At 43.0% G+C, this 17,961-nt stretch overlaps 1 protein-coding gene across 1 annotated transcript in view; it reads right to left on the reverse strand.

Moving 5' to 3' along the window:
• CACNA2D3 (calcium voltage-gated channel auxiliary subunit alpha2delta 3) overlaps positions 1 to 17,961 on the reverse strand; it is an 889,480-nt gene that overhangs the window by 459,357 nt on the left and 412,162 nt on the right. Inside the window, exon 9 of the mRNA XM_025197140.1 lies at positions 3,471 to 3,545. Coding sequence (XP_025052925.1) covers positions 3,471 to 3,545 — 75 coding nt within the window. The remainder of the gene's footprint in view (positions 1 to 3,470; positions 3,546 to 17,961) is intronic.

Consider the following 17,961-nt stretch of genomic DNA (forward strand, 5'->3'; position numbering starts at 1 on the left):
TGGGGATTGCTCCCCACTGGCAGAAGCAGTGAGTCCCAGGTTTTTTCGGGGGGGGTTCTTTAAAGGGCTGGAGCTGGCCTGGGCGGGGCACCTGTGGGGGGGCTGAGGGAGTAAGGGGTGGGTCAGGGGAGCCCCTCATGCAGCAGGGGCAGCAGGGAGCCCCCCACTGCATGGGGGGCTCGCCCCCTACCCAGCAGCACCTGGTGAGCTGGGGCTTTTTTTTTCCTCCCAAGTGCCAGGAGCTGGGGCAGCCATTACCAGGCTGGGAAAGGGGTGCAGGATGGGCCTGGCTTGACTGATTCAGAGATTCAGCTGCTGCCAAATCTCCTAATGAGATCTGTCTGAATTGAATTGGGGTAGTGATTCAAATCACCAAATTGAATCACTGTCCCCCGAATCAGCTGAATCCAAATCCAAAACGAATACTAGCTGCTTCACACAGGCCTACTGTGTAGTGCAGCCCAGCTGGCATGGGACCCCACTGCCATTCTGCTCCATGACAGGGGGTCAGAGGCAGGATTTTGTTCTGAAAAGCTGCCTGCATAGCCCAGATGATGGCTCTCTCCCCCCTCCCTAAAAGCTATAGCCACTTCCTGTTGCCAGATCTGTGGATTCTGGTATACATCACAGAGGTTGTTTCCTGCCATGCTTTGACCCCACCAGGATCAGGGTGTGACCTCTAACCTTCCTCCTTGGTCTGCTATTTCCCAGGTAGAAAGCTGGTGGATTCAGCCAGTGCCAGCTACTCACAGACCCCAGGACTCTGGCCCAGCCAGCTGTGTCAGCTCCAAGGGGCCCTTTCAGAGCAGAGCAGCCCAATAGCTCCATATGAGGGGGAGGCAAGTACTAGGTGGAGGGCGGGAGTCAAAAGGGAGGAGAGAAGGGTGTCTGCACTCCAAAATCTCCTTTGTGATCTAAGGGGTCTCTGCAGGTAGTGTCTGCCCCATCCCTGACCCTCTGCTGACCCAGTGCCCACAGACTCTGAAAAAGGGCTGCACTTCCTTTTTATGGGGCTTCCCCATCCCAAGCTTTCCTTGCACCATGGTGCCTGAGGTTCCCAATCCAGGATTTTTTTTTATTACTAATAATCTGCAAACTTTTAACTAAAAAACAAACTTTTTACTATGGTGGTTGTTAAACCACTACATTTGAACTCAGCCCTTCTAACTGCCATCCACAGTGCCTGGCAGAAGGGTTAGATTTACATTATGTAAAAACTATATCAGCAAAAACTTGTGTCAATAAAAAAGTTAGGTTGCCAGTAAAAATGTCTGCAGCTTGTCAGTAAAATATTTTGGGGTTGGCAACCCTGAACAATATGCATGTTCAACACGGATACCAAATTAATAAATGACTGAAGCACTGTAGTGTTAATAGGCTAATGAGAATATATTCCCATTAGTATGGCACTATAGTTATGTGTATATGTATATAAATGTATGTATTCAATGAGGTTACACCAACTACTGGCCTGAGCAAATGCTTCGCAAATCAGAAATTAAACCTAAAGGGTTTAAGGCCACTAATTTCAAATGTGAGTAGCGAGTCTGAGTGCCAAACGTAAAATGTGTTAAAACTGTCTCCATTTTCTGAAGGTGGCGATTTGGCACTTTCTGAAAATCCAGTCTTTTTCAGGTGCCTCAAATACACCTGAAAGAGGCCATACAGAACTGAGGCACTCAAGCAAAAGGCACTTGGAAAACTTAGCCATTCCCTGAATTATAAATCAACAATTGTATTTTCTAATGTTTCAGGAACTTATTTTATTACTGGTGGTAATATTTTGGTAAACTCTTTTCCAGATACTCAAAGGACTAATTCATATTTATTTATATCTTCTCAGTTTCAAAAGATGTTCTACACTTAGTGTTTCAGATTCTGCCCTTTAGTAAACTCATTTTCTTCTAAAATGTAAAAGATTTAATATCACTTATTACAAAACCAAAGAGATAGTTTTAAAATGTTTTGACAGAATATTAAATTTTAATTTCTTTAAAAAAATTATGAGACAGATTCAGGAATTTTTGCAGCTGTCAAAATTGTCATAATAAGAAAAATAGTCATATCTAAGCTCAAAACATGGAGCAAAAGAAATAGGATTAGGTACTGACTTACATTTCATTTGATAACTTGGCATATAAAATTTATAAATACATGAATACTTGCCTAAGGAAAAGCTCTGCACTGTCCCTGCCAGTCATAGGAACTGGGCAATCACCCCATCAATCAGTATATCTGGGAGGTGGGGGAAAATGGAGCGTGCAGAATGGTGCTTCCCCTACCTCACCCCACATAAGCCTTGGCCGCAGTGGGAAAAGACCTCAGTGAGAACTGTATGCCACTAATTCCTTCCGACTGTTTTCCAAAGACATCTGCCTTTTGAGTACCATACATACCAAAATCACCATACTTTGAAATCAGTTATAATCAGTTTTACCTTCCTGTATCCAGGACTATTGCGTAGCACTACTGGCATTAGCATCCTCTACAGTGTCTAGTCACGTAGGGCGTGTGTACACATGCATTTAGGTGTGCTTAAACTTAATGGACATTAGCTGAATGTGCATTGAGAAGATTTAGGCTCACATCTACATGTGCACCTGTTAAAGCATATTAACATCGTGTGCGTGGGTGATGTGGGACTAAGTTACTCCTAAGTCAGTCCATACACAGCATTAATGCATCTTAACACATCTATGTGTGCATTAACATGTTTTAGCTATTCGCCCTTAAATGTGATACCTGCTTTTGCAGGTATCAAATTTAGGTGCAAATAGCCTAAAATCACCATTTTTAAGGCACATTAAGGGTGTGCACATGTAGACGTGTGCCCTTAATGAACCTTGCATCATACTAAAGTGCTTTAAATTAGCATGTGTAGATGCACTGGTAGTTCTTATCTTTTACTGAAGTTAATGTGATTTTTTCCTAACAAGTGACTGTAAGACTAAGGTCACAGTTTGCTCACTGTTTTGAAAACTTTCTAGATGAAAGGCACTATTTTTTACTTTGAGATATTGGCTTGTAAAGGTGCAATTTGTGTTAGATAGAGAGCTACAGTTGTATTACTTTGTTTCAAGATTTTTGTTTTAACATAATTTTTTGTGTTTCAAAAAGGAATCTCTTTTTGTGCATCTTTTGGGAACAGTAAGGCAGTTATAATTTAGAGCAATTTAAACCAGAATAGTGTACTTAGAAAAAGTGACTAAACTTTATTAATATCCCCCAATTATTTTAAAAGATTTATATATCTTTTCTATTAAGCCTATTTGATCAAAGTACTGGTAACTAAGTGAACTTTTCTTTTTCTTGCCTATTGAGCCATATAACAGGCCTTTTTAAAATAGGATGAGAACAATTTATTTAATAAATTCAAATCCTAGTATTTCTTTTATTAGAAAAGATCATTATAATACAAAGATATGCATCAAATCCTATGTCCCTCTTCTTTTGTTACTTTCATTCCTTACCTCTTTGTTAGCTCTGTCTGCTTGTACTAATGTTCCATTCAGGCATGGCTCTACATAGTGAAGTTCTTCATTATACTGTAGAGAGAGAAAAAAGATGAAAATTTTAATTAAGGGCTTTGTAAGATACAATTTAATTTAATGATTTAGAGCTATAGTGCAACATGAACAAGAAGCAAAAACAATAGGATTCAGTCCATTTTTAAAAACTGGGCAATGTATTTCCCCACTTTGCACAATCCTTTGGTTTTCAAAGGCTAAAAGCTTAAAAATAGAGAACTTGATGGAACGTGTTCCAGTAGACAGGTGGGTTTGTGAACACTGTACATAGTTAAGCTATGCAACAGCAACTAATACAATGCTTGGATTCTCAGAAAGACTAGCTAACAGTAAAACCTCCCAGGTTGGAATCTGGATAGTATTAATACAGAGCTGATACAGTCCCAGCTCATAACTCCCAGGCTTCTGCTTCATTTGAGCAAACACTGACAAATAGTTGAGTCAAAGCCTAACACATTTTTTGGAGTTAGTAAGTAGGTACTGAGCCAAAACACTATGAATTTGAACCCTTCTAGAAGTGTTTTAAAGTAATCAGTCAGAGATTTTCAGTCATAAAACTATTTTAAAGCACTTAGGCCAGATTTTCAAAGGTGTCAGGCACTGCTCTGCTCAGTGTTGCAAGGCCTAAGTGACATGACCGGCTAAGTCCCATTTTCAAACATGGTTTAAGCATCTAGAAGCCTAAGTCACTTTAAAAATGGAACTTAGCTAAGTCACTTAAGTTTTACAAGTCTGAGCAGAGCAATGCCCCAAACCCTTAAAAATACGTTCTGTCATCTTACATATCAGTTTTTCCTTTAATTTTCTTTCTATTGTTCTTCGACAGAGTTACCATAGGCCAAAATATGGGGGGGGTGGTTCTGCTCCATCCAGTCCTACTTGGTTTCACCTTTCCACAGTAGAATAACAATAGCAGCCAATGAAAGAGGACAACAAGTTCAGCCAAAAATATTCAGAGAAAATATTTCATATGATTAATGTAAGCGCTCATTCTCTCTCCTCACTTCTCAGTGGGAATAGATTCTTACAATGATTCATTGCAAAATGCTTCTTACTCAAGGTTCTTCCATCATTACAAGTTCCCATTGTCTGTCTCTTCAATTTTAGCATAGTTCTCGTCTCCTCCCATATGCCTAACCCTAGACCCTTCTGCAATCTGCTCCACACTGGACATCTGTCATCATCACTCATGTGGACATTGCAATGCCCTCTTACAATCATTAATTAAATACTTGATCACTGCTGCAAGGAAAAGTGTTTTCATTCTGGTCTATACCAACAATTTTGTGAAGAGAGTACCAAACTCTATTCTTCATTATTACACAATAACAAACCCAGAGTAACTTTATTTTAACTCATTGATGTTAACTTGTCTTCACACCTGAAAAATGCAGGTTATCTACCACTGGCATTCTGTGGCAAATTCATGTATATCCCTTATTATTTCATTCTACTCTATTATGAAAACACTTATGCACACTTCAGAGTTCCACAAGTTAAATGGAAAACAACGGGAGACCTGCACCACTTGAAAAACATTAATCTTTTTGCAATTGTTTGATATACATCTCAATATCATATCAGTTCCTTGATCTGATAAATACAATACTTTTTTCTACACTTCCCATTAGGGCTGTGTGAAGCTTCGGTTCCCAATTTGATTCAGTGGAGATTCGGCCTGATTCGGTTGGCCAAATCGCTGAATCCAAATCAAATCAGAGGAACCTTGAATCTCTCTGAATTGAATTGGAACCCTCTGAATTGATTCAGAGAGATTCAGAAAGATTTGGAGATCAGGACATAGACACAGCTTTAAATGTGCTTTCTACATACCTCTAGGTAGCAGGCAGCTTATGACTGTTGTGATGCTGGGGTGGTAACTGGCCTGGCATTTCCTGGGGGCTCCCACAATACTGAGAGTATCCCACCAGGCCACGCACTCCCAGCAGGGTGCAGTTTTAGGTCATGCCCAGGACCAGAAGCCTCCAGTCCATCCCCTACAGCTCCTCCCTTACCTCCAGGGTGTTCCAAGAAGCCTCACAGCCAGGCGATGTTGCTGCCTGCCTGCCAGCAGCAAAATGCCCTACTTATATAGGCAGCCCTGAATCTAAAATGACTGCTGCAATCAGACACCTGCTGGCTGCTTGGCTCAAGGCCCTTAAAGTGGCAGGCACAAACAGTGCCCTGCCACAGTGGTCTGCATTTTTGTGTCTTTCATAGATTCATAGATGTTAGGGTCGGAAGGGACCTCAACAGAACATCAAGTCTAACCCCCTGCATAGGCAGGAAAGAGGACTGGTTTCAGATGACCCCAGCTAGATGCCTATCTAACCTCCTCTTGAAGACCCCCAGGGTAGGGGACAGCACCGCCTCCCTTAGGAGTCCATTCCAGATTTTGGCCACTCTAACTGTGAAGAAGTTCCTCCTAATATTCAATCTAAATTAGGGAGACAGATGGTCTTCTCATCCATCCTCCTGGTCAGAGGTTGCAGTAGGCATCACAGCACCTGCATCAGAGAGGTCAACCTGCGGCTCAGGAGTTGGTGCCATGGTACAGGATTTGGCTTCCTGGACCACGACCCACACTTCCTGGCAAGGGACTTCCTGGGGCGTGATGGACTTCACCTCTCAGTGAAAGGTAAAAGTCTTTTCTCCAACAGGTTGGCTGGTCTTCTATTTCGGGCTTTAAACTAGCTCAGATGGGGAATGGGGAAGGCAGAAGAAGGAGAACATCAGGAACCTGCAATCCATGGGACGTCCAGCAGTACAGCACAGGTAAGCAATAAGCAGGTAAGCAATAAGGGACCCATTGGGCATCAGAGCCAGGGGGCAACAAAGGTGCCAGTCACAGGGCTCAAGTGCCTATATACTAATGCTAGGAGCATGAGGAACAAGCAGGATCAACTAGCACTCCTGCTTGCAGAAAACACTTACGACTTAGTGGGGCTAACACAAACCTTAGTGGGGCTAACAGAAACCTGCTGCCATGACTGGGCAGCACACATTGAGGGCTATAAGCTGTACAGAAAGGATAGAGTGGGGAGGAGACGGGGAGGGGTTGCGCTCTATGTCGAGGAGCATTGTACATCAACCCTTATTAAAATGGAATCGGAGGAGGAGAAAGTAGAAGGATTGTGGGTTAGGTTACATGAAGGTCACAGGAAAAGGGATCTGGTGGTAGGGGTCTGCTACAGAACCCCACACCAAGGGGAAGAACTAGATTTGGAACTCCTGAGGCAGCTCTCAGAGACAATAAAGACTAGAAAGGCTGTAGTCATGGGGCACCTAAACTACCCTGACATCTGCTGGGAGACGCAGACAGAAAATTCCCGTTCACGCAGGTTCCTATCCTGTGTACAGGACCTCCACCTGATGCAGGAGGTACATGGTCCCACTAGGGGGAATACCTTACTGGACCTGGTATTGGCAACAGGTGATGACATGGTAGGGGACCTACAGATCAGTGGTCACCTGGGGGACAGTGACCAGGAAATAATAGAATTCATCATAAGGCGTAGAGTGGGTAAGGCAAGTAGTAGGATGGAAGTGCTAGGACTTAGCGAAGGCTGACTTCAGCAAACTCAGGGGTTTAGTCAATGACGCACTGCAGAGTAAGAGATTTGGCGAGATGGGAGGCCAGGAAGGGTGGCTTAAGGAAGCAATCCTTCAGGCACAGAGGGAGACAATCCCGATGTGGGGGAAAAGGGGGAAAAGGGGCCAAGAGGGTTCCTTGGCTGACCAGAGAAATCCAGAGCAGCCTAAGGGCAAAAAGGGAGGCATATAAGCAGTGGAAACAGGGAGAGATTACTAAAGAGGAGTATACCTCGTCAGCTCACAGTTGTAGGGAAGTAGTTAGAAGGGCCAAAGCTACCATGGAGCTCAGGATGGCATCTCAAGTTAAGGATAACAAAAAAATGTTTTTCAGAATATATGGGAGTAAAAAGAAGGCCCAGGGTGGAATAGGACCACTACTAAATGGGCAAAAGCAATTGGTGGCAGACAGGGAGGACAAAGCTGAACTCCTCAATGAGTTCTTTGCCTCAGTGTTACTAAATGAAGGGCAAGACAAATCTCACAATGGGATTGTAGAGAGGCAACAGCAGGGTGCCAGACTACCAAGCGTTGACCCTGAGATGCTGCAGAGTCACTTGGAAGGACTGATGCATTTAAGTCGGCAGGCCCGGATGAGCTCCATCCAAGGGTACTGAAGGCATTGGCCGATGTCATTGCACAGCCACTGGCAAGAATATATGAGTGCTCGTGGTGCACAGGCCAGGTCCCGGAGGGCTGGAAAAGGGCCAATGTGGTCCCTATTTTCAAGAAGGGGAGGAGGGAGGATCCAGGCAACTATAGGCCAGTCAGTCTCACCTCCACCATCCTTGGCAAAGTCTTTGAAAAGATTATTAAGGCTCATATATGAGCCCAGCAGGAAAAATTATGCTGAGGGGAAACCAGCATGGGTTCATAGCAGGTAGATCATGCCTGACTAATCTAGTCTCCTTTTATGACCAGGTTATAAAACACCTGGATGCAGGAGTAAGGGTTGACATAGTTTACTTAGACTTCAGGAAGGCCTTCGATACGGTATCCCACCCCATACTGGTGAACAATTTAAGAGGCTGTGACTTGGATGATTACACAATCCGGTGGGTGGCAAATTGGCTGGAAGGTCGTACACAGAGGGTGGTAGTGGATGGGTTGGTATCAACCTGGAAGGGTGTGGGCAGTGGGGTCCCACAGGGCTCGGTCCTTGGACCGATACTCTTCAATGTCTTCATCACTGACTTGAAAGAGGGATTGAAGCGTACTCTGTCCAAGTTTGCGGATGACACAAAACTGTGGGGAGAAGTGGACACACCGGAGGGCATGGAACAACTACAGGCAGACCTGGACAGGTTGGACAAATGGGAAGAAAACAATAGAATGCAATTTAACAAGGAGAAATGCAAAGTGCTGCACCTAGGGAGGAAAAATGTCCAGAACACCTACTGCCTAGGAAATAACCTGCTCGGTAGCACGGAAGCAGAAAGGGATCTTGGAGTCCTAGTGGGCTCCAAGATGAATATGAGTCATCAATGTGACAAAGTGTGATGAATTTATAGGCAGCCACAAGGTCACCTCTCAACTTTCTCTTGCAGAGGCTGAAGAGGTCCAGGTGCCCTAGTCTCTCCTTGCAGGGCTTGGCCTGCAAGTCCTTAACCATACAAGTAGCCCTTCTCTGGACCCTCTCCAGGTTATCCACATCCCTCTTGAAGTGTGGGGCCCAAACCTGGGCACAGTACTCCAACTGCGGTCTGACCAGTGCCCGATAGAGGGGAAGTATCACCTCCTTGGTTCTGCTTGTCATGCATCTGCTGATGCATGATAAAGTGCAGTTAGCTTTGCTGATGACTTCGTCACACTGATGACTAATGTTCATCTTGGAGTCCACTAGGACTCCGAGATCCCTTTCCGCTTCTGTGCTGCTGAGCAGGTCATTTTAGGTAAGGAGTCTCTTCTTCTAGATAGAATAGCTCATTCTGGCATCATGGATAGAAAAGTTCATTCTGGCATTTGAAGCCAAGCTACACACACAGCAGAACACAGCAGAAGCATTTCCAGTGTCATTATGTACAAAAAAAGGCAAAGAAACTCATTTCTCTGAATCCCAGCCAAATTGTTAGTGGCACTCTTTCAGTTTGCAGCTTCTAATTTACCTTGACTGCATTAGCATAAAATTATTTAAAGCAATTTGTTATGTGTTGCATTACAAAAGAAATTAGATTGTACTAAGCTGTATAATCAAATAGTTTATGTAATGTTGTTTTGCTGGTAAGAAGTATAAACCAAAAGCACTCTGACTACCGAGAAGTTCTTCCTTTGCTATTTAGGAGGAGTCAGATGCATACTAAGGAATTGCTGATATAAAAAAAAAAATGCAACTGCATTTGATAATTGCACCTTTACAGAGCTGTATTGTTCCAATTCATTTGAATTATTACTGTATAATACTACCATGTTTATTTTTACATGTACTGTACTGTTATATATGCCATATTCTTCTTTTGGGGCATATTTGAGTTACAATAATATAAAAAATAATACTGGGTGCAAAAAATACTTGAATACGAAAAATATAATGGATGCAAAGCTGAGCAAAATGATTTTGCTCAATGAAATCAAAAGGAGAAAACAGTGACCCCTACCTCCTCCAAATCTAAGACAATTTTGGAGAAACAGAGTGCCACACATTGTCCACACAAAAAACAAACAAACAAGCAAGCAAGGACTTTTGTTCCAGAATGTATGCATCTTCTGGCATATGTGCAAATCAGAAAATGAACTGGTCTCATGACTTAATCTGTAATTTCAGCATAAATGTTCATGTCTGCTAGGTTTGTCACTTCAGTTCATCTGATGATTTCCAGTAAATTCCACTTTTTCTCAGGCATCATATCACATAAGTGAAACTAGTCTGACTGGTTTGGGTACCCTTTGCCGAAGTGAAGGGATGTTTTACAGACCTCAGCTAGAGCAGATGATATAGGGAATATTGCCCTTTTTATTGAGAGTCTGTATCATTTATCACAAGTGTGTCTAAAATAGTAGTGATATTTTAGTTAAAAGATCACCAGCAGCTGATTTTACTACCATTAAGCTAGAAAGGTGCAATCTTTTCTTCTGGATGCTAGTCTTGCTACTGTCACACATGCCTGCATATTTCATTAAGATTAGGTGATTGCACTCCACTCCATGGAGACAATACCTTAAAAGCATTCAGACACTAAAGCTGGCATAGTGCAAAGTCACTTTCTTGGTAAGGGCTTCTTGCTGGAATACTCGAAACTAGTGTTCACAGATTTGCTCTGGCTGTCCACTGGCTGTCCACAGGGAGTCTAAGGTATTCATTATGATATCATAATTTCAAATGACATAACAGGTTAAATGTCAGCTAAGGGCCTGCCTACCAGGGACTGACGCTCTTTCTGACACACTTCAGTAACTGTAAACAGCAGAAGACCCTGATCTCATTATTTTTAACATAAAGGAAAGAGGGAAGGATCCAAGACTTCAGAATTAGCTTCTCTTCCTTTGACTGGAAGAACAAAAGCCTAATGACCTTCAGGTCAAGCTGTGAAAGCCATTTATTCAACAAGGCTTTTAGGGAAGGTAAAGAGTGTATTTCCTGAGGCTGAGGCTGGAAATAAGCCCTTGTGTTACTCTGCTTTACTGGCTGGTTGAGGTCACGTTGCTTTTATTTCACAAATGCCACCTGTGGATTGAGTTTGTGCATGATACCTGCAAGATTCTGCAATCTCTGTTGAGCGTCCATTGTTATGTTGCATGAAACTTGAATAGAGCATGTTGGATAGGCTTTGTTTTAAATGATTCAATCTGAAAAAAAAAAATCAGCAAATCCAGACCTCTGTTTACTCTGAACCATATACCTTCTGGATATGAGTAATCTGAAAATTCATTCCTACGGTGTGAGGTGTATGAATTCTGTTGCCTTTTGTATAACTTGCCCTTGGGTTTTATGTCTGCCCAACTAAATATTCTAAAACTAATTCTAAAACTAAATAGCAAAAAGAATTTGGAAGGAATCTTTCCTCTTCCCACCATGAAAGTCTCTCAATATAATCTCAGTCACTACAATGCACATTCATGACAGCCTTCCATTGATATTTTTTCTAAATATGACCTGATTTCCCTCAATAACAAATTCAAACTTGTTCCTTATCTGAGAATAAAAACTGACACGCACAACCTCCAGCTTACTGGCTGTACTTCACCCTTGGATCTCTTCCCATTTGTGAAATCCAGCCATTTTCCTCAGTCTTCCTCCTTGAACCTGCCTGTCTTTTAGGACAGTGATTCTCAACCAGGATGCCAAGGTGTTAGGTGTACAAACACCTACACATGATGGTCAAATGGTCTTCCAACATCTTGACCGATGAAAGGAAACATGACAAAGTCAGTCAGTCAACAGTGCTTGGCAGTTATGTGGGAGATGATAAATCCACAGATTTATCACATTTACATGATAAATCCAGAGATCTAAACTAGGAATCCATAGTGTCAGAAACAGACCATAACAGGTTGGAATTTCTGAGACCCTTGAAAACTGAAAAATTGTTTTATTGTGTCTCCATAGTGGAAAAAACAAAACAAAACAGTGAATGCTAGAAGCTGACATTGTCTGAAGGGTGCCTGGAGACTAATAAAGAGTTCCTTTAGTCTAAAAGATTGAGAACCACTGTTTTTGGGAAAGGATGTCCATCAGCATGGCCAAAGTTGAATTTGAACTACTTCTTCCCAAAACATCACCTAATTGGAATGTTTTGTCTTCTAACCCTCTCTTTATCCACTCTTGAGATCTGTGGCATCTCATCATTTTCCAGATCAAAACTAACCATCTGTCCTAGACTGGTGATTTTATACTCCCTGTATCTGCTGATAATACCTTAATTCTGACCTCATACTTCTCCAGCAATACACGACACAACAAATGTTTAACCTGTATGTTAATATATTAATGCTGATTATTACTGGTGGTTAATGCCAGGCTCTGCTCCACCACTGTCACCACCACCTCCAGGCTCTCCTACAGGGCAGCAGTGGCAGTGCAGAGGACCACAGGGCAGCCCAGGCATGGCCTCTGGGTGGCTGCAGAGAGGGATGCACACAGACACAGACAGACAGCTGCAGGGAGCCAGGAACACAGCCTGGTGACATGTGGAGCAGCACCCAGCAGGCAAGACTGTGAAGAGGAAGGGACGTTGGGGAAGGTTGGGACACAGGGGAAGGAAAGGGACATTGGGGGTAGGCCTGTGTGAAGCAGCAAGTATTCAATTCAGCTTAAGATTCAGACGATTTGGAGGGACAGTGATTTGATTTGGTGATTTGGATCACTGTCCTGACTCGATTCAGCCAATTTGGATTTGGAAATTTGGCTGCTGAATTGGACTGACTCTCCTCCGAATCAAACAGGTGGAAGCAGTTTTGGTGGTAGGGGTGTGGCAGCGGCAAGCGAGGCCCCACTCCCCACCCATTCCCCCAACCTCCCGATGGCTGCCTCAACCAGCCCCAGCATCCTAGCACTTAAAAAAACAAAAACAAAAAACCCCGCACTCATAGCAGAGCCCTCCTGCACAGCATGGGACAGTGGGACAGCGGGACAGCAGGGCAAAGACCCCAGCATGCAGTAGCAGCCTACCTCCACCCCATGCACGAATCTGGAGGGAACATGCCCCCCATGCCTCCTTCAAGGGTGTGCACAGCAGCAGGAGCACCCCCCCATGTCCCTGAATGAACCACCTGTAGCTCTATCCCATGACCCACCCCAGCCCCTGGGGCCCCATTCACCCCAGTCCCTGACCCTGCCTTTGCCCAACTCCTTCCCTCATCATGGGGGCCTCAATCTTCCCCCCTGCCCCTTCCCTCACCCACGCCTATTCCACTCACATACACTTACCTGCTCTGTGTGTATGTGCATGCACATCTCTGCCCCTCGCTCTCAAGCCACAGCCCGTCCGCCCCCAGCCCTGCTGCTGCCCATCACTCCTGACCCACAGTACCCAACATCCTACCAGGGTATACCTCCCTCCCCCAGGCTCCAACCCCCCCCACACAAACACACTTGCAGTCCCCCACCCCTTCACAAATTCCCTCCCACACACACCACACCCACACCCCAAACATACAAGGTACCTACATAATTTTGCACAACTTGGAGTTCTGTGCATAATTTTGAGTTTTTAGCTGTGCGATTAAAATTGCAATTAATTTTTTTAATTGCACAACTAATTGCAATCTTTTTTAATTGTTTGACAGCCCTAATTATTTTGTGTTTTTCTTACTTCTTTTTGTGCTGAATGAAGTATTACACTTAACTACATTCTAAGAAACACACAATTACCAACCCCTGAACACCTTCATTTTCTCTCCTAAATTCCCTTCCTCTCCATCCTCCTCCTCTCCCGGGTCTATGACATGGCTGTCCATCTAGCAGCCTACAGGCTGCATGCAAGCCACAAGAGGTTAATTTGTGACCCCCACTCCAAGCTCCCCCCACAGCCACCACTCCTCCCATTGTTCTACCTTCTGCTGCAGCTGAAGTCTCTGAGCTTCCCTCCCCTTCCCTGGCTTTCACTTCTGTCCCTTCCCCTGGGGGCAGGGAGTTGCAGGAAGGGGCTACCTGCAGTGCTGGGGGAGCCCACAGTGCAGTTCATCAGGGGAGCCCATGGCTGAAGAGGTGAAGGGGGCCCACATGTGTGTATGCAAGTGCAGTCAAGCTCCTCCCCCGCTCATGCTGAGTGAGCTTATGGTGCAGTACAGTGCAGGACCCCATGGTCAGGGAAGAGACATCTCTGTCACACTGGGGTGGCCCACCACTTATACTAAGTTGGACAGCCCTTGTCCGTGGTGTCTGAAGGCCATCAACCCATGATAAGGGCTTCAAAAGATGACCATTTCCACTTTAATAACACAAGCTCTCTCTTTCCTATATATTGGTATTATTTACTAATAATCAGCTGTCTAACTGACCCAACACTATTTATAATGTATTCTCAGATGGTATAAATAAAGCCAAGAATTCACATTCCTGTAGCATAAAGCAAACCACTTTACAAGGCAAAAGTCCCATCTAAGAAAAAAAGAAACCCAGTTATAAAAAGTTCTGAAAGCCACTGAGTATGTTTTAAGCCCCTTTCAGCCCTTGAACCCATTACCATGGAAAAATCAGACACCTACAAAAGATTTTGCCAAGACTTCTAAATAATATTAATGATCCTGTATCAACTGACAAGTTCCTGTCTAGTTGGTGAGCTGCAGACCTCCAAAGTTAACTGAGTAAGGATATTGAAAAATCCAATTCCCTCCTTCAATATAAAGCTGTCACCTCTCAACTTTCACACACCCTATCACAACATAAATTTACCAAAAATAAAAAGAATAAGCTCTAAAGTAAGAGCCTTGGAGTCTTGCATTTCAATTACGTTTTCTTATGTTCTCTTTTATCACATATTCCTTGAGGTATTCTAGCCCTCAGTATTTTCTGTCTATACCACAAATGAAACAGGTATAAAAGAGGAGGAAGGAAGCTTCCCTGCGCTGAAAAGTAGAGTAGTACAACAAATTAGCAACATTCCCTCTCTCCTCTTACCTCCCAAGAAATTTAAAATTTGCTCACACCCAAAGCTACTTTTTTCCCCTCTACTGCTATTTAAATTAAAATTAGTGTGTTAATAACTAAATCTGGTTAACTAGGACCCTTTACTCATGTAGAAGGGCATGTATTCTAGTACATAATTAGAGTCCTACCAAATTCATGGTGAAAGTGGGGTGTGTGGCAGCTCCTTTAATCTTGCAGACTCCCCCATATGTTAAAAGCTACGGTTAAACACTACAGTTTTAAACATGGCACCATTTTTGCCTCTCTGCTGGTCAGCAGCAAGCATCGGGACTGTCAGGGTCCCTTGGCCAATCAGGAATGGAAAGCAAAAATGGCACCATATTTGGAACCACAGTTTTTACCTCCCTACTGATCAAGAGTGAGCCACAAGCTGGGCCCATCCACCAATCAGTAGCAAGGGGGTGTGGAGGAACATGTGATGACCCATTTCTGCCATGAATTTGGTAGGGCCTTACAGATGATTCTGCAATCTCTGCATTTGATCTTGGAAATGGAACTTAGAACTTTCTGTTGTAACTAGTACATGCTGTTATACGGTATTATCATGTAATATGAATGTTTTGAAAATATGGCTTGAGGTAAGTGCCCAGCAGAGCTAAGCAAGCAATTACAATTTACTTAAGTGCCTTCTATATTTCTTCTTTGTCATATCTACAAATTCTAGGCTGTAAACCATAGAAACAGACACATGAAACTCACTTACTTTGCATAAGACCTTCCATATCTCTTATACTTCACAGAACAGTAAAGAGGCATCCCTCACAGCTTAAGACCAGCACAACCAAGGTCAAGCCAGGGGAGGGACTATGTGATGTTGTACAGTTTTGCCTCACTTTATGTGGGTTCTGTATGTGTGAATTCACTCTTATGCGATGACCCTTTTTATACCAAAAATTTGTTATATGCAAGGTAAGTTCACGCTTACGCAATCGGTGTGGTGGAAGCCCATAGTCAGCTGCTTTGTGCAGTGCATTGTGAGAGTGACATGCACCAAACTACAGTCTCCTGTATGGATCTGTGCTCCTTACTTGTTGTTTGTGATATGTGCTCCTGTAGTTGCCATCTCCATTATGGTAACATTCACCACCACCCTGTGCTTGTGTGTACTGTCTGCTGTTGGTGAGTACCAAAATTGTCTTGTAAAAAGTGGTAGAAATGGGACTGTGGGGGGCGAGTACAGCTGAGGTCTTGGAATGTATACCTATTTGTTACATTGTAAAGTGGTTTCCCTTTATGTGAATTTGAGTTACATGCCATTTTCCAGGAATGCACATACAGCATAAAGCAAAGGAAACCCATATTTCTTTGTTTCGAGCAGCTGTCATACCATGCATATGCAACAGAAATTGTAGCAACGATGTCATTCTGCAGGCAAGCTTGGGGAGGGAGGGTGTTGCATTGCACACCGGCTCTGGGTTGAGTTTGTTGGATTTCACCTCACCTCAGCCCATCCATACTTTACCTACGGAAAGCCTAATAATTTATTCAGCCAGGCTATTTGAAATGAGTAAATGGGCTTCAAAAGAAGTGATCCCAGATGACCACAACTTAACTTTATAGACATGGTTAGAATGGAAATTCTGCAAATGAACAATGAGAGAACATATTACCATGCCTTCAGATGCAAAAAATCCTCTTCCTCTAATCACCACTGGTAAAAATGGTTTGTCTAAAGCATTAAAATTGATTTAACAATGTCAGCTCAGTTAATATTTTTTTTTATTTAATGTATGGTTTATGCTTCTGTAAAAGCATTTTTAAAATTTCAGCATTGGACAGAATTAGCAGTCTGTTTTTTATGATAATATTGTTAATTTAATGCATGACTTGGAGTTATACTTCAAAGCAAATGGGGAAAATATGTCTTTTCTCTTGTTGTTGCAGATAACTCTGTTCACGCACTGATGATCTGACCTTAAATTTTAACTTAGACTGCACAAAATCACTCATATTTCAACAATTCTCTTGTAATTTAATCATCTAGTCCATCAATTTTAGATAGATTTTGCAATAACTTACACATGAAAGCTAAAATGATTTTTAACATTCTCTTTTTATGTTTAGTCACTGGAAAGACCTGCATTAGATTCCTTGTTGTGTTATATATACACATATACATTTAGAAAATAATTTAGTGAAAAATGAAATGGGGCTAATATATAGCAAACCTATCTAGTATACTGCTGGTAAATTCTTCACCACCCAACTGCATACTGTTAAGTGTTAATTGAATTTTTAATGAAGTTAGTGTAGTGACCATAACTCCCATTACAGTAAATGAAATATCTAGACTTGATTCTGTGCAGGGAGTACTAATCATGTTTCATAAATACTTGAAAGGCTTTTCAAACTCTTTAAACTTCTTTAATATTTTTAACAGTGAGATGCATAAACAGGGGTGGAGGAAAACCAAAACTGGCTACAGCTACAAATCCTATTACCGTCTTTTCCCAAATCCAAGAATACTTCAAATTTAAGACAATCCCCCCAAAATCAGATTCTAATACATTGAAAATTATAATTGTGTTACAATTTTCCATGTATATAATTTAACTACTGGAGGGTTGTCTTAAATATGGCAAGGGGACAGGCAGCCAGACTCTGGCCATTTGCATCTCCTGCTGCCTGTTCCCTGAGTGCCGCATGCTGAGTTGTCAGGTGCCTCTACATCCCTTGTCTTTGCCTGGATCCACAAAGCCCTTGGCTTTGTGCCGATTCCCTTGCTGCTCCCTGGTTCAGCATGCAGCCAGGGACTAGTGCAGAACCTGCTGAGCCAGAGAGCAACAAGGGAGTCAGCATGGAGCCAGGGAGCAGCAGGACCCAGAGCAGAGCCATGGAGTAGAAAAGGGAATCCGTGTTGGGTCTTGCACTGTTCGTGGGCTCCACATGATTCCCTCACCACTCTTTGGCTCTGTGCTGAGCCAGGAAGCTGCAAGGGAATCGGGACAGAGCCAGATAGCAGTGCAGGACTATTGTTACTTGATTCTTTTCAAGGCTTTATTTTCACCATGTTTTCTAGGGAAAAGAACCTCATTTTGGAATCAAATAAATACAGTAATCTTCTCAGTCAGGGCTCAGTTATTCAAGGCTCTTCCCTGACCCTTCCTTTTCATCCACTGAAACAGTTGTCAGTTCTCTCCAAGCTTCACCCTCCCCCCAACCCCTGTTGACTCCTTGCCCCTCTTTCATAACAGAGACCATCTTGCCAACCCACAGTATTCATTTGCTCCACCCCTGTTCTCACACTGTGGAGAATGT

The sequence above is a fragment of the Alligator sinensis genome, unplaced genomic scaffold (assembly GCF_000455745.1).
Source record: "Alligator sinensis unplaced genomic scaffold, ASM45574v1 scaffold391_1, whole genome shotgun sequence".
NCBI classification, from domain to species: domain Eukaryota; kingdom Metazoa; phylum Chordata; order Crocodylia; family Alligatoridae; genus Alligator; species Alligator sinensis.